The 21,497-nt window shown below is 47.3% G+C and overlaps 1 protein-coding gene across 1 annotated transcript in view; it reads left to right on the top strand.

Moving 5' to 3' along the window:
- WDFY4 (WDFY family member 4) overlaps positions 1-21,497 on the top strand; it is a 255,320-nt gene that overhangs the window by 158,934 nt on the left and 74,889 nt on the right. Inside the window, 5 exon segments of the mRNA XM_030569859.1 lie at positions 2,156-2,233; positions 3,291-3,494; positions 6,537-6,573; positions 8,218-8,384; positions 20,589-20,737. Of these exon segments, the coding sequence (XP_030425719.1) occupies positions 2,156-2,233; positions 3,291-3,494; positions 6,537-6,573; positions 8,218-8,384; positions 20,589-20,737 (635 nt within the window).

The raw sequence follows: 21,497 nt of genomic DNA, 5'->3' as shown, positions 1-21,497 counted from the left end.
CAAAAGGCAGGTGATGGCATCTAGTAGTTAGAGCAGGGAATGGCCAGCACCATTTTCAAGCAAAAGTTTTATGTCTCCCTCAAGAGAATCTTTTGTGTGTGTGTGTGTGTGTGTGTGTGTGTGTGTGTGTGTGTGTGTGTGTGTGTGTGTGTGTGTGTAGGGTTTGTGGTACTACATCCCCCCAAGAGTTACCCTCTCTGAGGCCCTGTGGGGGCATTTGCATGGGAGTGGGGAAAGGAGTGAACTCACGAGTCAAAGCACTCAGCCCGGCCCTCTAGCGTGAACAGGCAGGTAACTTCACAGCACCCATTGATTCCTCGCTGCTTCACCTCCTCAGCCTGCTCCCTGATGAGACCCCATGTGCTTCTCAGCAGGCTAGAAATATGGAAGCAGCATTTTCACGTCACAACCCTTCTGGAACCCAGAAGTTCAGAGGCAGCCAAAAGGCTAAACCTGCCATTTCAAAGCAGAAAGTTTGGATTTGTTTTAGGTTTAATGCAAAAGTTTGAGGGGTTCTAATAACAATGATGAATACTTCAGGCTTGATTCTGCTCTCACATGACCCCAGTTTTCCTGGTGCATAATTGCATGGCATTAGATGGTGTCACTCCTGATTGGAGATCTCCCTAGAAGTGAAGTTTTAACTCAAACAGGAATTGTTGGATGAAATTCTGTGGCCCATGTTACACAGATGATCACATGGTCTCTTTTGGCCTCAAAATCTATGGATCTGTGATTTACACTGGTGCAAGTGAGCCCAGAATCTGGCCCAGTATGTTTCTCTAACCCCCTACTCCTGAGAATCTCGTAACACTTCACAAACATTAATGAATTTAGCCTCGTAACTTCTTGTGAGGTCCAGATTCTTGTCCCAATTCAAAGATGGGGAAACAGAGGCACAGACCGATGCATAGGCATTGGCTCAAGGTCACATAGCAAGCTATTGGCTGAGTTGTGAATGCAACCCATGTCTCTTGCCCCGCTGGCTGTGCTTCCCTTGGACTAGCACAGAGCTGCTGAGTTTGAGAGACTCATTCAAATAAAAATGTCAATGAAATAGACAGGTGGTATTAGATTAATTCTTGTGTTGGACAAGACCAAACCCTCCTGCCTGTGGGAATGAAGGCAGACCTTGAGAGTGTAGTGCTGGAGTGAGACACAACAGCTGTGGTTCCATTCCCAGCTCTGCCACACATCTCCTATGTGACCTTGGGAAAGTCACTTAGGCTATGTCTACGCTTCTTTAGCTCAGGTTTGAGCCCAAGCCCCATTTCCGTCCACACACAAATCAGTTTGACTCAGGCCATGAAGTATTCATGACACACCTCAGAAGACCCTGATAGGGGGGTGGGTCAGAGCCTGACTCCTGCTTTCTAGGGCAGTGAAGACATACCATAAAGTGTTAAATTTTCAAAAGCACCTAAGTGACTTAGGAGTCCAAGTCTCATATTCAGAAGTGATTTAGGAGTCTGAGTGCTGTTAACTATCAATGACGCTTGGGCTCCTGCTCTCCTAAATCACTTTTGAGAATAGATAGAGGCTCCTAAATTACTTGGGCACTCTCCCAGCTATTGTCCTTAAACTCTCAATTGGCCATCTGTAAAGTGGGGACAATAATCTTTCCTGTATCTGTCCCATCTATTTAGACTGTAAACTATTTGGGTCAGGAACTGTCTCTCACTAGGTGGATATACAGCACCTAGCATGTTGGGGCCGTAACCTCAGCTGGCGTTTCTCAGTGTTGCAGGAATAGAAAAAAATATTACTAATCTTTCACTATTCCTGTGCTGTTATCTCCCCCATTTAAACAAAGGAAGCCCGAATACTAGTTTGTGTATAAATGCTGCCATATTTGCTCTACTTTCTTTCTCCTCCTAAATAATTCCAGTGCCAACACATGTGTTGAGTTCATGGATATATTGGGCTCCCTCTCAGGGGTCCTTTCATTGCTCTTCTCTCATGGGCTGTAAACAGAAGAACTCCAGTCATCACCTCATCATTCTGCTTTCTGGAGAGTTCCCCAAACCCGCCTGGTCTGCACTCATAAAACCCCGAGTGACCAATGGTTGCTTAACTCTGCTTCTGACCCACCACCAAACCTGTGCATGCAGTGCCTGTTACTGAGCATTGCAATGTCTTCTGGTGTCTCCTCCAGGGCTTTGTGTCATGTATGGAAAAGTACAGAAGGAGTGGGCAGGAGCTGTACGCATCTTTACACAAAGATCATGTACAGGTAAGGGACTGAAGATCTCATAGTTTGTTTCTATCATGAAAATGACATTTTTTTAACTTCTCAGACTGCCTTGGCAATGCAATGTTGTGTCAGAGGTGAGATGTTGTCCCTACTGTATATACAGCCCGCAGAGTGCATGGTGAAAAATTCTGGCTCATGACTGGCTGAAAGCAGTCATGTGAGGAGTCAGTAATTTTCTATTTACCTCCTGTGTGAGTAACAGTACTGTGGAGTAGCATCAATCACCAATCATATTGCACAGGTCTGTCTGTCCTCAGGTACTCCTGATTTCCACTGGAGTAATTTAAAGACTACTCCAGATTTGGCTCTTCAGCAGTCAATATAGTTTTCATGGAACTCAGCTTTACAGCTACTTAAATCCCACATGCAACTCTTTACTTCCCAATTGGTTCATCAGAGCTCAGTAGGCGCTTTATGCCCTGGAATTCTAATCTCATCTCCCCTTCAGAATGGTAGTTTAAAAGAAAACCCAACTCAGGTATACTTCAATTCAGGCTACAATGGAGAGATTGCCCCCTATTTCTGATGAGACATTTAGAATGTTTGTAACAGTATGGATCCTGTCTGTGTTTTGGTGAATGTCAACCTTTGCCATCACTGGAGATGCACACTGAGCAGGACAAGCACAGGTGCATAAACGTTGATGTTCATTTCAGATGAAGTCAATATCTGTTATTTCATGTTGTTTAATATTTTATTGCAAAATAGTTTTGTTTCCTATTTTACCTGGTGACTTTGTGTAATGGTGGGTTAAATATATCTGGTTGAGTATGGCTAGTCAGTGAAATGTGAATGATTCCATGTGATTCCAAGAGTTCCAGTATTTAGCCTGGATCATGCAGAGTTCAGTGAGGATCACTATCTGCTGGACTGGCAGCACTCCTTCCTGCCATGCCTGGGCTTTCCATGAAGGGTTCCATCCCAGTCCTGACTGATCAGGGTCATTGGATCCATTGAGATCGAAGAGCTCGAACAGCTGAGGGTGGTCTGTGAAAGTGGAGCGTGATGGAGTGATCCAAGTGATTCTTTCCTACAGATGCTGCAGTGTGGTTACAGCAAAGCGGCGAAAGACTGGGCCATACTGGAGGAGCAGTTGTTCAACAGAGGTGGCCCGTGGGGAGCTGTATTAGGGCTGTCAGCCCCACAGTGGTGTCTCGATGGGTACGAGGGGCCTGCACGGATGCGGAAGAGGGTTCGGTGTGAAAGGGCCCATGGGGCAGTGATGCAAATGAGGAGCGAGGTAACAAGCTTTTGGATGCGGTGTGCAAATTATCTATCCTTATAATAATAAATAATAATTTATTATAGCTCAGTGGTTTGGGCATTGGCCTGCTAAACCCAGGGTTGTGAGTTCAATCTTTGAGGGGGCCACTTAGGGGTCTGGGGCAAAAATCAGTACTTGGTCCTGCTAGTGAAGGTAGGGGGCTGGACTCGATGATCTTTCAAGGTCCCTTCCAGTTCTAGGAGATAGGTATATCTCCAATTATTATTATAAACTTTTGGATGTGGTGTGCAAATTCTCTATCCTTCCTTTCCCACTGGAATAATCCACAAATAGCACCCTATGCGTGTGGCTTTCGGATCCTCTCCCCTCAACTTGTTCTCCTTTCCTAGTAACATTCTCTTGACTCACTGGGCCATGGCCCTCAAGATTGGAAACTGTAGTGGTCTCTCGCTCTCAAGTGGAGAGGGAGGCCACTTCACCTCACTGTATTAGGCAATAGCCTTTGGGCTCGGGTCTCGCAGCCAGGGTCGAGCCGCACGCAGTCTGTAGTTTGGTAGCCCCCTAGCAGGGGTAAACCAGCAGGAACACTCTAGTCCTCTTGCCCCTTTGGGCGGGGCGAGGCAGTGAGCAGTCTTTAGCTTGTAACCTCTTGATTGGGGTGGAAAGCAATTAAGAGTTCAGGTTCTTGTCCTTTGGGGCGGAGCCCAGCAGGGAGCAGGTTTAGCCTCAGCTTGTAGGCTTAAGGCAGCCAGCAAACACGCAGTCTAGGGGCTCAGGTAGGGGTGAGCACACACACAGTCTAGTGTCCTAGCATGATGGGTGGGGATGCTGCCGCCCCAGGAGTGGGATGGCAGGGGTAGGAGGATGCGGGCTCGCCTGACTCCACTATGTCCCAGCCCAGGGCCCTCACAGTGGTGGCAGGCCCACCAATGGGGGCGGAGTGAGGGGGAGGAGAGCAAATGGGGGGCCCCCTGGCCACTGCTGCGGTAGTGGTGGCCGGGAGCCCCAAGCCCTTTTAAATTGCCTGGGCGGGCCACAGGGCTCCTAGGCATGCACAGGGTGGTACCGGTGGTGGCGAAGGCAGCCTGGTGGGCATGTGGAAGCACCAGCTGGCACAGGCACACCGCACACACACACACTTCAGTGAATGCCATTGTCACTTCACATATTTGTATCTTAAAATATCTAACAATATTCAGAAAAGCATCTTTGGCTATGATGTTGTCAGGCAGTTCAGTATACCACTATCAATAAGGCTGGTCTCTGTCCAATGATACAAAGCCCCACATTCAGCACATGCATACAAATGACTTTTCCTCTCAAGATCAGATAAAGTCCAATATTTTTCCTTGCAATAAAAATTTGTGTTGTATGATTTATTTCAACTTCCTCTTCCATAGCATATGCACTGTATGTGAACCTTCATATCCTATAAAAATTAATTTAATACCAGGTAGTTGAAGGCTGCTATCAAATCCCCTCTCATTCTTCTCTTCTGCAGACTAAATAAGCCCAGTTCTCTTAGCCTCTCTTCATAAGTCATGTGCCCCAGCCCCCTGATCATTTTCATTGCCCTCTGCTGGACTCTCTCCAGTTTCATTCCGTAATGTATTTATTTAATTTAAACATATAATTCATAATAACAAATTCTACAGCTTATATTTAGGCTCACAATCTGTTTAATACTAGCGCTGTAACTGGAAAAAAAATTAACTACATCAAGCAACGCCACAACTTACGTACATTGGATTCTAATGTGTTATCAATAGGATAAAAAGTAGTGTCATAAACCTCAGCCATCCCTTGCTAGGGGGCGCATTGACTGTTCTGCTCTGGGGCCCGGAATTGCTGTCAGCAGACCTGAGCGGTGGAGTGATCCACCATTGGTCAGTAGGGATCCAGCTGCAACACACTAGCCAGCATCTTAGCCGGACAGTTGTCGGCTGCCCCTGGGCTACTTCCTACCTCCCTAGGGTTTGGTACGTCTGTAATCTGCAGGTCTGCTGGATTCTCTGGGTACACAGTGGATGGCAGTCCCAGCAACTTCTCTTCAGGATCAGTCTCCTCCGGGGGCAGGGTGCTGCAGAGCCTAGATTCAGCTCCTACGTGCTGCAGCAAAGTGGAGGCATCCGTCTCCTTTCCTGACTCCCACTCAACTGAACTGCAGGACCCTTCTTTTATACTTCCTGTCTCTTCCTTCACCCCCCAGTACTTCTGGTGAGGGGGCGGGGCAGGTTTGGCTCTGCCCCCCAGGGGGAGTTTAGTGGTCCTTCGCTGCCAAATCCAGAGGGAGGCCATTCCACCTCTCTACAGAAACCCATTGAGATTTGCCATTTTTGAGGGGTTTAGAGAGGCTGCTACATTTTTAGTAGTGGTGGAATGATTGATCTTCATGGTACACTAGCCACACTCCTGCCTAGTCAGATCTCACAGATAGACAGGTTTTCTTTCTCTCTGCAGTATCCTAGAATTATAGCATGCCCTCCTGGTGGCATTTTGTATCCTGAAGTCCCATGTGGAGAAAGTTATTCTGCCACCATGGGCTTCAGTGCATCAGACTGACTGTCCTGCTGGAACTGGACAGTGATCAAATGAGTCTTGCTTGTGGAATTAGAGTAGTCTGAGCCAGGAGTCCAACTATTTTATCTTGTTTTATGTTATTGCCTATCACTGTAGGATTTGAGCGCCAGCTCCTATCAGCAAGAAGCAGAAGGACTTAGCTTGAGTATCTCTGAATATTCGCTTCTCCAGTCTTTGTGATTTACAAATGGCGCTCCAATTCTGCAGACCTTTCATAGAGTAGAATATGACTTTGTCCTGGAATTGGCACTGTTCGGGCATCAGCAATGAGGTCCTGCTTTTAGGAAGAGCGTGGGCCTTTCCCCCTTTGATTGTAGCACATGAATGTTTATTTTTATGTTGTTTTGGTCTTTTGGGATCCCCTCCAATGCATTCTTTGCAGCTCAGCTCTGAGTCTGCAATCTGTGCCGCAGCTTGGTGTTGGGGTATGTTGCCAGGCTACATATTCCATTCTAGTGATGGCTGTTTTCTTTTCAGGTTCACGAAGCTACCCCAATTCAAGAAGAAAATCAAGGTAACATTTAAACTGATCTATAGAAGAAAATGAACTTGTAGGTCCAAACTTTGAGCTGAAGTAAGCAGTTGCGACTCCAGGTCTGAATTTGGCCTGGGGATTGTAATATGGTGGCAAGTCTAGCTTACCGCTGTCTAAAGTGATCTGAATTTTTTAGGATAAAATTGAAGGTATCATTACACATAGCACTTAACCAGATGCTGATTTAATTACTGTCCTGTGGCCAGTGGGAGAAAGAAGAAGCCAAAAATTTACCATAAAATCACCTCATGGAGAGGACTGGAAAGCACTTGCCTTTAAGTGATGTGTGCTCAGCAGTTAACTGTTGTTTGCTGAATGTTTACCTTCTACAGCAGCATCTTCTGTGTTGCGCCCACTACTTCTCCATCCTCTGCTGCATGCCATGAGACACCCCTTTTTGAAAAGAAATGAACAGGGCACTAATTGGCTCAGGGAATGATAAGAGATTGTGACTTTCAAAGAGCTGGAGAAAAAATGGGGGTAAAAATCCCTTTTTCTTTTCTTTTTTTTTTTTTTAAATTTCAAAGCTTTTCTCCAAAAAGAACAGGAATACTTGTGGGACCTTAGAGACTAACAAATTTAAGTGGCTTATAGCCGACGAAAGCTTATGGTCAAATAAATTTGTTAGTCTCTGATGTGCAACAAGTACTCCTGTTCTTTTTGCGGATACAGACTAACACGGCTGCTACTCTGAAAGTTGTTTCTGTTTCCCTGGGTTCAAAATGGAGCCATTTTTTCATTTGTTTCTAAACTGTCGACATTTTTTCCAAATTTTTCTTTCCCCAAGCCTTGGTTTTTCAGTCAGTACAGAAGACGTTTGGATAAAAAAAATTGCAAAAAATGAAATAATGTGAAAAAGTCACCACAAATTTTGTTTTAGGAAGAAATTCCATTTTGGGGTGTAAAAACTTTTGGTTTGATATATTTCAGCCAACACTGTGGAGTTCAGCTTCCCGTGTTGCTGCACTGGGGGAAACCTTTAGTGTACGTTGGTGAAACTGTTATTATGATAGGGCATAGCTACCAACTGAGAACAGGGCCCCTTTGTACTAGGTACTGTACAGAGTACTAAATAGCCACTGCTCTGAGGAGCTTACAGTCTAAATAGAGAAGGCAGGTAAAGGGTAGGGGAAAAAGATATAATATACACACAGATCATGTCTGCACTGCATGAGTGTCTACACAGCACTACCTGAACTCCCAACATTCTGTTGCAGCATGCGCTGGGCTCCATGAGTGTCCCCAGGATATTACAATTGCCACTTCTTCCTAGTTTCATCTGAGCAGCCTCTTGTTTGATTTTATTTAAGTTCTTCTAGTATCAGCCAGAGCTAGTATGAACATGGAAATAAAAATGTTTGTTCAGTATTTTCCAATCTTCAGCTATTATCGGAGCTCAGTTTTGAGTTATGGTTGAATGTTGGGATCAGTTTCTAGTTAGTCCTTCCCTAGCAATTAACAGATTTCACTTCTCTCTTGCCTAGTTTAACCGTTGGAGGGGGGCAGGGTTGGCAAATAAATAATGCCGTTTCCCTAGGCAGAACAGATTGGGTGAAAGTCTAATGTTGCTGTTCGTGGCATCCGGCTGCCACTAAAACTGCAATCTCCTTTATATTGATGTAGAAGAGCCGATGCTAAATGGAGCAGAAAGGGAGATGGATGAGAGGCGAATGGATTGTAACCAGCTGACATTCTTCCCTGCCCTACATGAAAGTTTCCACTCAGAAGACTTCTTGGAACTGTGTATGGAAAGACAAATTATCCTGCAGGAATTCGCTGAGAGTGAAAAGGTACTGCCTGACAAACCAGGAAGATCTTTGTGGGGCAGGAGGCACTTTGTGGTGGTGCTGGGCATGGACAGTGGGTGTTAGGGGACTTGGGAACAGTCTATAATAGCACCATTGTTGATGTTCTTTTATTTGTATTCCTGGGAGTGCCCACAATTTACTAGACACTGTCCAGCAGCTGAGAGATAGAAGAAGTCAGTATTAGCTCCTGACATGCTACATTCAAATTCCTTAAGATTCCTCCCCTGATTCCTCACTGCCAGAAACTTTTCCTAGTTCCCAGTGCAGTGTCCTGCACTTGACTCGCTCCCCGGCTGCCCTGGGACATGCCAGTTCTGTACAGAGAACATTTCATTGCTTCCATAACTGCTGTTTGAAATGATGGTCAAATCCTGTCACTTCTCTTCTCTGCTGCTCCAAGAGGAGATGCCTTTAATGCCCTCAGCCAGCCCTTCCCTGCTCTTCTTCCTCCCCTGGGCATGCTGGAGCAGACTCCTACCCTCTGAGCTCACACACAGCCTCCCTGCCCCCTCCCTACCTGTGTCCCTCATCTGGCCACATCAGTGCTGGTGCCTCCTGGATCCCACTCTCACCATGCTGCCCTTCCCCATTGTGCCTCCTAGAACTGGGGAGAGGGCAGGACTCAGCAATGTGGCCCATACACTAAACATGAGGAGTCCCGAGAAGGGGCAGATGAGGCAGAATTGGCTCCTCTCAGTACCCCCAACGTACCCCCTCCGCAATCAGAGACCCTCACTTCTCCCCATTAGATGATTCCCACGATAGCCATTGTCAAACCCTAAGAGAAGGACTAGTTCTTGTTGTTGGAAAGAGATAGGGATTAGCCATTTTCCAGGGAGTTCCGAGAGACCCTACACATTTAGTAGCTATGCCCTATACATGCTGCTTTCCAGTGGGTTTTCTCCTGGCATTTGGCCCTTCAGTGTGGGACACCCAGCAGCTTGCATTCATCAAACAGTGAAAGCCACTCATGAAAAATATGATTTTACATTCTCCGTGATCAAAATGTTCCACTTTGGAGGCTGTATATGGATATAGATTAGAGTTGGCTGGGAATTTGCCATTGGAATGATTTTCTGATGGAGAACATTCTTTTCACACCTTCAAAACTTCCCTGGGGGAGCATTTCAGTTTTACTGAAAAAGCCTCATTTTCCATCGAGACAATTGAAACTATGGCTCCCCGGCTGCCCACCTGAGGAAAGTAAAGTTGATGACAGCCTTCCATTTTGGTTCTTCTGAAACTGAATTTTCTGGAAATCGCTTCCCCTTCAAAAAATCAGATTTGACTTTTCATCTTCATTCAGGATGTAAAAATGTTCAAAACAGCAGAATGGTCTGTGGGAAGGGATTTTCCATTTGCTGGCCGGGAGAGAGAGAGCTTTTATGTTTTTTGTGTAGATTTTCATGGCACTTTCCCAACAAACAGTAGTCACGTTCTGTCTCTCCAGTGCGCTGGCTCCCTGTCCTATTTGAGCTATAGGTACCGTGTACAATGAGGTGCCATAATTAAATATCCCCCACCCCCAGCAGAAGGGGAAGGAGATGAAAATGTAAAACATGTTTTCCATGCCTTGTCCTAATCTCAGTTGGAGGCTTCAGGCTCTCGCTCTCCTCCGTGTAACTCCATGGGAAGCCATCAGAAATGCCAGACGTTTTCCTCCAGCAGCAGTCACTGCATCGCCAAGCTGACAGAGTATTAAAAAAAGCAGTAGGGGGTGACATTAGCTGTCCTGTGCTACTTAGTACGCTGCGGTCCTGCCTTGTAAATGGCTGCCTCGTGAGCTGTTTGCGCTCTAACCATGCAAGTGGAACTGGCTTACTTACTGTATTGCAGAGAGATGTCACTGCAATGCCTTGGCAGCTAGGAGATTGATTTGCTCCAGCGCAGGGTTGCAGCGGATCTGGAAAGCACCTGAGTATTTTATAACGTTACATGATTTTGTTACTGTGGCACAATCAAAGAGAAACCTTTGTAACATCGTCAACTACACAGCCTCACTTTACACACAGCAGCAAATTCTCTGCTGGTGTGTGACATCACTGAAGTCCGTGACATTACACTGGTAGAGCATTTAGCTGCACTCGCTGCAGGTGAGTAACACAGTCAGCAATTTGCCAGCTCCACCTAGCCCCAGACTAGCAGGCATTTGCTGTGTGCTGGGACCTGATCTGAAAGCCATATTGCACTGCCAAAGGATAAGATGTCTTACATGCCATCACTGTCACCTGCCCCCCCTTGGATGCACAGAGGAGGAGGTGGCATAGGCCTGCCTGAATGCTCACACACCCCTCTGAGCTGCTTGCGGAGACTGAGTCTGAATGCAAGGAAGTGAGAGCAGGCTCAATGCAGTGGCCACTTTCCCCTTAGTAAGAGATGGGGGAGAGGTGGGTCAGTGGAGGAAGTTTTTGCTGCACCCACTTCCCTTTTCCTCTGATGCAAGTAGAGCCCCGCACAAGCAGGGAGTAGCTGCACCCTTTGGAGGGTTGCAGAAAATTACTTGCTCTCTGTGAGTGCAATAGGGAACAATGAAGGAATTGTGCCGCTTTCATTACCCAGGGCCAGGAGTTAGATCTCAGTCTCATCCTCACAACAGATGAAATTGGCACTATAGTTATAGAGGAGTGGGGAGGGGGACAAAGTGTAGGGTTTTTCTATATGTTGGAGTAAGCGTGTGTAATGTGCTGGAATGTGTGTGTTCCGTATCTGAATCTCTGTGCAAAGTGTGTAGGGGAGACGGAGCATTAGGCAGCGTGTATATACACACTCTGAGGCTGTGTGTAGGTTGGCTATGAGGGAAGGCAGTGTGTGTGTGTGTGTGTGTGTGTGTGTGACAAGACATGTTAGGTGGTGTGTGCGTATATAGAATATGCTCAGACTGTGTGTAAGTTGGCTGTGAGAGAAGGCTGTGTGTGGGAGGCAGGGGTGTTAGGCCGTGTGTGTATATACAATATGCTGAGGCTGTGTGTAAGTTAGCTGTGAGGGAAGGCTGTGTGTAGGGGGGATGGAGGTCCTAGGTTATGTGTGTGTGTGTGTGTGTGTGTGTGTATGTGTGTGTGTATGTATGTATATATATATATATATGTACACACACACAATATGCTGAGACTGTGTAGGAAGGCTGTGAGAGAAAGCTGTATGTTGGTGACAGAGGTGTTAGGTTGTGTGTCTATATACAGTATACTGAGGCTGTGTGCCAGAAGGCTGTGTATGTGGGAGAGGGGGGTGTTAGGTTGTGTGTGTATATACAGTATACTGAGGCTGTTTGTAAAATGGTTCAGAGAGAAGGATGTGTGTGCGCAACAGGGAGTGTTGTGCAAAATGTGTTTGTGCATATTGTTTGGTTGATGCAAGAGAAACACAATGTGAGCACACCCCTGCCTATTCTCCCTAGGCCAACACTTTAATAACCCTGGCTCACCAGATGAGCAGGGGAGATTTGATTCTTGTACACGTGTCAGGTTCACATCTGCAGCCTGAGCCCCCCTGCTGCAGAATGTTTCCCTACTCGTCGTGCCAGGGTATTAATATGTTGTTGTGTGCCCAGACTGAGGAGGAGCAGCAGCACAGCTTTGCTGACCAGGACAATCCAGGGGGTGGTTTCTCTCTGGTGGAGAGATTGTGAATTTTGGAGAAAATAAGCCATCAGCTACCAGCAAGTTACCTGAGACCATAAGCAATTCAAGCGCCAGCAGGTAATGTGTCTGGTTACCAAGAGGCCTGCAGCCTAGCAATGATTAGGCACCAGGCCCTTCCTTGAAGGGAGAGCTGAAGGTGCCAAGGACAATAGAAGCAGGTAGCAGAAATCAGGGAGCTGGACACATAGTTGTAGAAAAGGAGCTACTCAGTCAGGGCATCCCTTCTGGAGGGGAACTGACATGAGGTCATCGAGGGCACTGATACTTGGGGCAAATAGGGCTGGTCTGCATATGCTTCAATGCTGCTAGTGTTCCTGGCTACACCAGCCCTGTCACAGGGACTTGCCAGTTCCAGGTGGTACTGACACAGTCAGTTTTCACAAGGGCACCATTATGAGCTACCACAGCACAGGGACACAGCTGTGGAGGGTTTGCACAGTACTGAAATACACTGGAGACAGAAAGCCGGACTAGTGATCAGAGCAGGGAATTGGAAAGGAAGATACCTAGGTTTAATCCCTGGCCTGGAGAAAGTCATGTCTTGCCCCTTACCTCAGTTTCCTCATCTGTAAAATGGGGATACCAAAGGCCATCCACATCACAAGGGAGGGGCAGGGTTGAGTGTTAATCAATGTATGCAGAATACTTTGAGGTCCTCAGACAGCAGGAGCTAGAGATGGGCAAAGTTGTTGTATGAGCTTATTTTCTTCACTGTCAAATCACGGCTGGCCCTGTGTGTGTCTTGCTGGGTTGGTAGAGGAGCCAGGAGACCCTTCCTCCACCAGCACTGGTGCACAGCAGGTAGCCGGAGTCTGGGTGGCTGGGCTAATAGTGCAAGGGATAGGGGTTCACTAGCTTGGACAGGAATGCTCACCAGGCCAGTGTGCTAGCCACGGCTATGACAATGCAGAAGAACACCAAGACATGGTCCATGGTGCCACTTGTGGCCTCTGATGGCATTTTGCCTTGTAGACTCTCCCTTCAGCACTGCAGCAGCTTATGGAGCCATTCCTATGCCCTGAATCTCTGCAGAGCTCCTCACTCCCCTGCCCCCCCACCACGATCTTGGACAGCCATCCCGAGAGCCCTGTCTCTTAGCACAGCAGCCCTGTGAGTCTTACTCATAGCAAGAGTGGTCAAGGCTGAGGAGGAGTCAATAGCAAGACATCTAGCCCAGGGGATGTGACCAAGGTTATTACCGAGTGGCTAAGAGGCATGAAGTCAAGGGAACTGGCTGAAGGGGAAATTTAAGGGCTCAGCTGGCTGGATACAGGCACAGAAATCAAAGCTAGCGCATGGCCTTGGGTTTCTACGGCCATACGTGGGAGTGGGACCTGGAATTAGGTGGGACAAGCACAACTGCATGTGTTTTGCAACATGTTTTTTTTTTCACCCTGTGTACAACACCTTCCCTAACAGAAGTGAGCAGTGCTTAGGAAGTCAGCCAAGCGAGACAGCGTGCCCCCCTTAGTCGATGGTTTCTGTTCTAGTGTGTGTGAGCAGTGCTGGGAGGGAGCCCAGCAATCGTCAGCACTGAACTTCCATTACATTTTGTGTCCTGGGCTTTCCCGAGGACTCCCGTCTTACAAGGTGAATGGGAAGAACTATGTGCATGGGTGAGATCCCTTCCCAGTGTAACTGCATTGACTTCACCAGAGTCATGGCAGCAATTAATTTGACTGAACCCCAGTACTTGTGATGGCTCAGTCACAGATGAACTTCAGACCTGTGCCCCTAGTACTAAACACGGGGTCAAATAGATGTCACTTCCTTTAGTGGTGGACAGACGAGGTGCTTGAAGCAGGCACATACCACTGTCTGGAGTTAGTAGGGCCTTAAATGGCCTACGACCTTCTTAACTGACGGAGCACCTTTCCTCATGCCATGCTGCCACAGCTGATGTGCTCCAGCTGGAGTTCTTTGGCATATAGGGGAAGGGAGCTGCTGGCAGGAGAGGCCCTTAACCCTGGCAGTCACCTCCCTGCCTCTGAATTTGCTGGCCTTCTGGGCACAATGCAAAGCCTGTCTTTCTGGGTCTGGGTGAGTGAGGTCTGTTTGGAAAATGTACAAGATGAGATTTGAATTTGCTCTGTAAAATGTTTTGCCCCCTGGTGGTTGTGTGTGGGGTGTGTGAAGAACTTGTTGATCTGATGGTTTTGTGGTTTTTGTTTGTTTGTCTGTTTTGTTTTTTTTTTTGGCATCATACTTGCAGCTGAGAGGAAAGGCTCACAGGGCCAGATTATCCCATTGAAATCTATTGGAGTTAGACTAACCTGCTCCAGAGCTATTGAAAATCACATTGAGTGCCTATCTTACTCTAAGCTCCTAACTGGGAGAGCTGATGGTTGGAAAAGTGCCGTTCCGTTGAAATGGATACTTGTTGTGGGTGTGTGTCCATTCTGACATTTTGTTTTGGAAAAAAAACCAAACCCGAAAAGAAGGATTCTGAGACTTTCAAAACATCCTGTTTCAATGTTTTTAGAATGGAATGTCTTGATTTTTTATTTTGAAATGATGTTTCATTTGACATGTATTTTCTCTTTATTAAAAAAAAATTGAAAAGTCAAAAATGAAATGTTTTGATTGAATTGAAAGAAATTGTTTTCAAACCTTTTGTCTCCTTTGAAATTGATTTTTTTTGTCTTTTTCTACCAATCTGAAATGAAAAAAAATTAAAATGCCAAATTTCCTGTGACACAGAAATTCCAGTTCCTTACCAAATAGATTCATTTAAAAAAAAAAAGGTAGCAAACCCTTTACCCTCTAGATGGTATCTGCTTTAATTCCTTTCCTGCGTCTGAATGAGCAGAACAATCTGTAGTTGCCTTGCTTTAGGCAATATCTTAGAAGGTAATTATTCAATTATTTTATGTCACCTTTGCATCATTGATTAATGATTCTAGCAACCAGTGAACTCGATTCTGTTTTAAAAAAAGGGGAAAGTTTATTTAATCTATGTTAATTTCAGGTTGGCTGGTACTTCATTAGATTGGGGCCCTGTAGGTACAGGAATGGGTACACTTCTTCATTGTTAGATCTTTGTTACTCGGCGGGAATGAAATTTGCTTCAAGTTCAGACTGGGAAGAAATACCTCAGCCCAGGGCTTCATTTATTTTTAACAACATGGAAATATATTTTGCTGGAGGGCGGTGGTTGTTTTAAATGAAGTGGATTTAGCGCTGGTGACGGGTATTAGATTGACAGTGCCGGAGGCAGGGTGCTTTTGTTCATTCACAGCACCAGCCTACATATGAGAGAGATTCCCTGCCACCGCAGCCCCACCTTGGATGGACTCCTCCAGAGGCCGTGCCAAACCACCCCCATGAGCACCAGTAGGACCTACTCTTGTGTACATTCCCCCCCATGATCACAACTAGGTATTCTGAATAGTTAGGTTGGGAATAGCTTGGAGGCCATAGAGCTGCAGCATTCCCACTATGCCGCAAACCACTGGGGCAGGTCTGTTGTGCTGATCTTCTGCAGACCAAGCCCCCCATCTTCACACAGTTCTGATTGTATCAGTTTGTAACAGAGCTCCAAGTGAGTCTAGTTATTAACCCCATGTTGCTCACAGGGCTATGTCAAGGCCATGGAATGGAGCACTCTTGAGGGGTTCCAACCCTTTTAACACTGTTGCTCAGATCCTCCTAGGCCAGTTTTGCAGCTGATGACCCCTGCTGGCCTCTACTCCTGTCCCGTGCCTGTCACACCCTCCATCTCTGAGTAACACCAGTTGCAGCTTCTCCCCTGTGCTCCGCCAGCATGCTGCTTCCCACCTCTCCATCTGTCTTGTCTGCACTAGAAAGTTATACCCAGGGCTATCCCTAGGCATACATAGAAAATGCAGCTACATAGGGCACCAAATTACCCCAAATTTCATGATGTCCTAGGCAGCTGCGTGCTGCATACGTGGCAGAACCAACTCCAGCAACCAGCCGTATCTCTGCACCGGCCGCCCACTGCAAGGGGCAGGACTGTCCCTAGAAGGATGTGGGGCCCTAGACAACTCCCTCCGCTCTGTCACTTAGTCTTCCCCCCTGCTTCACCCTCAGCCCACCCCTATTCTACCTGTTCCCCCAGTGACCCCACACTCACTGGCAGTGGTGGGAAGTGGAGCAACCCGGCCCCAGCCTGCTCTACTCTGCCAGCTCCAAGCCATGTCGCTTCACTTCCCACCACTGGTGAGTGTGGGATTGGGGAAAGGACTGCCTCCCTCCCTCACCAGTGGCAGGAAGTGGAGCACCACGGTGAGTGTTGGGGGGGCACCTTCCCACAAGTCCCCTCCCCTAAGCGACACAGGGCCGGGATGAGAAAAGTGGAGTGGGCTGCTCCCGGCCCTCCGTTAATCCCCTGGGTCGCATTGGGCTTGTGGGGCCCCTCAAAGTGACCCCTCACAGCTCCTGCCTCCTGGGCCCCACAGGCCTTGAGTGCAGCCTAGACCCTGGCGGGGGGGAGCAGCCCGCCCTCACGGAGGCCTGGGGCCCCACACAGCCCCCCTATGAGTCGGCTGCATAGGGCACCCAAATGGCTAGGGATGGCCCTGGTTATACCACTTAACTATACCAGTGTGGTCATAGTGGTATATCCCTGAGTGTGGATGCAATTATACTGGTGTACAGGTGACCTACACCTGTATAGCTACTCCAGAATAGAAGGGAGAATAAACTATTCGGATACAGTGCACCTTTATGCTGATATAACTGCAGCCACACTAGGTTTTTTTTGCCAACATAACTAAATCAGTAACATATTTACCCACTGGGCATAGCTGTACCAGCATCACTGTGGAATGGTAATTAAGACTCAAATCTTGAGCATACAGAAAGCCTGAGATGCAAAGGGTGTGTAATGGAATCAGTAGCTCCAGAGGTAGGTTGATAACAAGTTTTCCGGGCAAAGTGATTCAGGACTGGGAGTTGTATGAAGTCTGTATCAGAGGAGGAAAGAGTTTGGGATACTGGCTGTGTTGGATGGAGTGAAGGGGAGGTAATTAGGTAAAGTAGCTGTAACCTTAGCTTAGCCCAGCACAGAGGAAAGGACTTCCAAGATTGAATCGTATCTGAGAAAAAGGTATCTTTAGCCCTGTGTACCACTAACCTCATTCACCCCAGTGGCCATGAGAGCCTCTCTTCCCAGCTTCAGACATCCAGATGAGAAGCCCAGCCTCGCAGAAGAAAGAGATGATATTAAAATGGCTTCTTGTTCAGTACAGGAATTCACCAGCTCTATGGTGTGCTCTAAAAACAAACAAACAAACAAATGAACAAAAACCCTCTGGAATATTGGCATTCAAATGAAAGATAAGTCCTACCCAGATGCTCATATTCCCTTTGGTGGTTGTGGAGAGAGGAGAAGCTGGATTTCCATTGCTAGATCTTCACCTACCCATACAAATTTGGTTCTATGTTGAATCCAGAAATGAAAAGGGTCTTGTAACAGATTGCAGGACCCCGCACAGGAATGCTGGGCTCTTTCACTGACTCATCCAATGTTAGGTCAGAGCACCTTCAAAGATGCAGAGCTATTTCTTCTGACTTATGCTGCTAGATGGGTACCAGGAATGTGTGTCTTTGAGGCCAAGGGAGCTAGGTGTGGAGGCAGAGAGGCCCTGCAGGGAAAAACCTAGGAGCATCCAGATTTAGGAGAGCCAGGCCTAAACTGTGTACTTTGTTTACATCAGGATGGGAATTCCATTGGCCTGCCAATAACAGTGCTATTTCCAAGCTCATTCTGCATGTGGATGAAATCTTACAAATCAGTTTCATGACATTTGGGACAAAGAGGTGAAAATCTCATAAGACCTGATCTTGGGACACTGGACCCCAAATGGCAGAAGCTCTCCCAAAAGCAGTTCTGAAGGTTTCTGAACATGTCCCCTCACCTACATCCATTTCAGGTCCAATTGCACTCTGTGCTGGCCATCACTCATTCTGATTCAGGATGGGTTTGTGTTGCAAAATTTTGCAATCTAGATCTGGATTACAGGCCTTCTGGAGTATGGGAGATTGTGGGTCAGGGCCAGCTCTAGTAAAATTGAGAGTGGACCATAGGTGCTGGAACTAGGGGTGCTAGGGGTTCTGCTGCACCCACTGACTTGAAGTGGTTTCCATCATATACAGGTTTTACAGCTTGATTCAATGACTCTCAGCACCCCCACTATACAAACTGCACCCCTGCTGTGGAGTGAATTGGTTAAAAACAAAACACAAAATGTTTGTCCTTTCTAGAACTGACCTCAAACCAAGGCATTTTAAATGTGATGAGACTGGACTCCCATAGATCCTAAGGCCAGAAGGGACCACTGTGATAATCTAATCCAATGATACTCAGACTGAGGCTCGAGTGTCGCAAGTGGCTCTTTAATGTGTCTCCTGCGGCTCTTTGCAGCACATGATATTAAAACTCTGGGTGATTTCATTATTAACCAATCAGGATGCTTTTACTCTTATTAACCAATGATAGATGATAAAATAATAATGCTTGGTCAGTCATCTTGCTGTAAGAATGATATATATATATATATACACGCACAATATAAACTAAATATTTCCCCTGTCATACTATTTAAATACGAATCTATAGCACTACAGTAAATGAAACAATGAATTCACATGACTGTGGCTCTTTTGGGTAATGCTGATTGTTAATTTAGCTCCTGAAGCCCTGTGGTCTGAGTGTCACTGCTCTAATCTAACCTGTATAACACAGGCCAAAGAAGCTCAAATGCAAGAGGGGCTGTGCTCCCTGGCTTTCGATCCTGGCTCAGCTGGCCATATAGCTTGGATAATATTGGGATAAATATCTGGAATATCAACTGCTTTCCCAGGTCATTCATTGCTCCCTGGAATCCCATAACAGTGCTTGTTGAGCTATCTGTTTCACTGGGATCCAAACAGGAGTGTCTGGTTTTTCTCTACAGAGTAATGTGAATAAAGATCCTTTTACAAACAAAAAGGATCGATAACCTCAACGGTTTCCTGGGGGCTTTCTGTGTGGAGTTCCCATCTGTGTGAATGGGTGTGTGTTTGGGTGTTAGTTAAAGAGAAGGCTAATTACCCTTTGCCTCAGTGGGTCTTGGTCAGGTTCATGGCAGGGGTCACTGAAATCAGCTGGCCCCAAATCTAGGGACATGCAGAACCTTATTTTCTGGCCATGGCTCATTGACCTGTAGGTGCTCCACAAGAATTCATTTGACACGGAGGCTTTTCCCACCAGGTTGTTGTTTGGAAATCTCATTTGATTTGTCCGGTGTTCCTGCCAGGGCTCTGGGCACATAGCGGGCCAAATGGCACCTTGGTGCTGACTATGACTTATTACCATCTGATCACTGCTGGGAGGCCTGAGTGAAATGAATTGGTCTCAGGTCAGCTCCCAATAGGCAATTATCCAGGCAGGGCCGGCTCCAGGCACCAGTGGACAAAGCAGGTGCTTGGAGCAGCCGATCGGAAGGGGCGGCATGTCTGGGTCTTCGGTGGCAATTCGGCGGCAGGTCCCTCAGTCCCTCTTGGACTGAAGGACCCGCCACCGAATTTCCACTGAGGAATGAAGTGGCGTGGTTGAGCTGCCCCTGAAATGCCACCCATCGCGGCTTTTTTTCCTTCCCTTCACTGCTTGGGGCAGCAAAAAAGCCTGAGCCGGCCCTGTATCCAGGCCATAGAAACCAGCACCACAACATGCGCTACCTGCCCCGCTGATTGACAGTTCCAGAAGGGAGACCAAGGAATGAGTGAGCCAGGCAGACTTGCTTCCCTTCTGATTCCCAGAGAGGAATCTGCTAGGTTAGGGATGAGGAAGACTGGGAGAAGCTTGCATTGATGCAGCTTGTGCCATATCTGTTCAGTGGATAAATAGAAGACTGCAGGCTTCAGACTATCCTTTCTGAAGCCTTCCACCAGCACATCTTTGTGTTTCCCCCTCCTCGCCCCAGGTATAAATGCTGAGTTGGTTCATAGTGGAAGGGTGACCTCATGGCTAAGGCTTTGACTCCTGTAGTTCAGAGAATCATGAGATATGCCTGTGTGACTGCCAGGGCCGGCTCCAGGTTTTCTGCCTCCGCAAGCGGTGAAAAAAAAAATACCGTCTGCGCTTTGGTGGCAGCTCAATTGTGCTGCTCCATTCTTAGGCAGCAGTTCGGCGGCGGGTCCTTCACTCCCTCTCTTCCTCTTCGGCGGCACTTTGGCGGCAGCTCAAAGAGAAAGAGAGGGACTGAGGGACCTGCCACCGAATTCTCGCAAAAGACCCAGATGGGCTGCCCCAATACTGGATGGAGTGCCTCCCCTTTGTATTGGCCGCCCCAAGCACCTGCTTCCTTAGCTGGTGCCTGGAGCCGACGGTGGTAACTGCAGGCAAGTCATTTCAACTCTCTTTGCCTTAGCAGGGGGTCACACTTCCCTGCCTCATAGGGGTGCTGTGAGGCTAGATTAACATTTGCAAGGTGCTCAGATGCTACAGCCTGGGGACCTGACTGGTAACTAGATAGGCAGCATACAATACAGGCAGAGTGTATTACCAAGTTCTGGCTACATCTCTTCCTTCCTTCCATGTTAGGTTACATTTAGATGCTCCGTGGTGATTGTGCAAGGGCACCTGGCATCAGAAGGGGTGCTTCTCCTTGGCAAAGAGCACTTTTACATCTGTGAGCACTTTGTCCTCTCCCAGTTTGAAGAGGTTTATTGCACCAAGCACTGCTTGTCCAGGTGAGTCATTCTTCCCTTCCTGCAGGCACGCTTGGCTAAGCTCAAAAGTGAAGCACTCGGCCTTTGGGAGCCCTTTGACTTCAGAGAGCTGCACAGGGTGTGCATCAGCACAGAGTGTGGCCCACTGTGCTTTTCTTTCAGCTGCAATGGTGCTTCTAATCATTAGGGAGGGACAAATGGCCAAAGGGGCTGGAGGTTCTGGTCCATGTGGAGAAGCACCCCAAAGTCAGAATGCTGCTCCAAACTTGGCCTGAGACAGGGTTTCTGGAGCTGGATGCTACCATTGCTTCCTGCATTTGACCCATTGGGAATGGCTTGTGGGAACCCACTTTCTCGTGTCTGGTCCCAGCTGGAACCCAGAAGAAGAAAGGCAGCTGCAAAAATGGAAGTGGGTGAGAAAAATGAACCAAACTTTTGTGAGGCCTGAAGGCTCAGCGTGAGCTTTGAGTAAAGGTTTATGTGTGTGTGTGTGGGAGGGGAGGGGTCTGATTTCATCCAAATCACTCCTGCCATTCTTAATAATAGCACCTCCATCCATGGGCTGAAGGTGAAACAGACCTGTGACAGAGAGACCAAGCGGCAGAAGGAGCGGAGTGTGAGCCAGGGCTGCAGTACAGACTGAGGGTTCCTGCACAGCCTCCACAGCTATGACCTTTCTGAGAGAGGCTGACAGCTAGCCATAGCATGGTATCTTCCCGTGCTCCTAGCCCACAAAGGCAGAGGGCTCTCTACATAATACAGTACACTAAAGTCTTGACTC

This window comes from Gopherus evgoodei, chromosome 7 (assembly GCF_007399415.2).
Source record: "Gopherus evgoodei ecotype Sinaloan lineage chromosome 7, rGopEvg1_v1.p, whole genome shotgun sequence".
NCBI classification, from domain to species: domain Eukaryota; kingdom Metazoa; phylum Chordata; order Testudines; family Testudinidae; genus Gopherus; species Gopherus evgoodei.
Note: the sequence above shows the minus strand (reverse complement) of the source record. Positions and strands in the feature narration are given on the sequence as shown.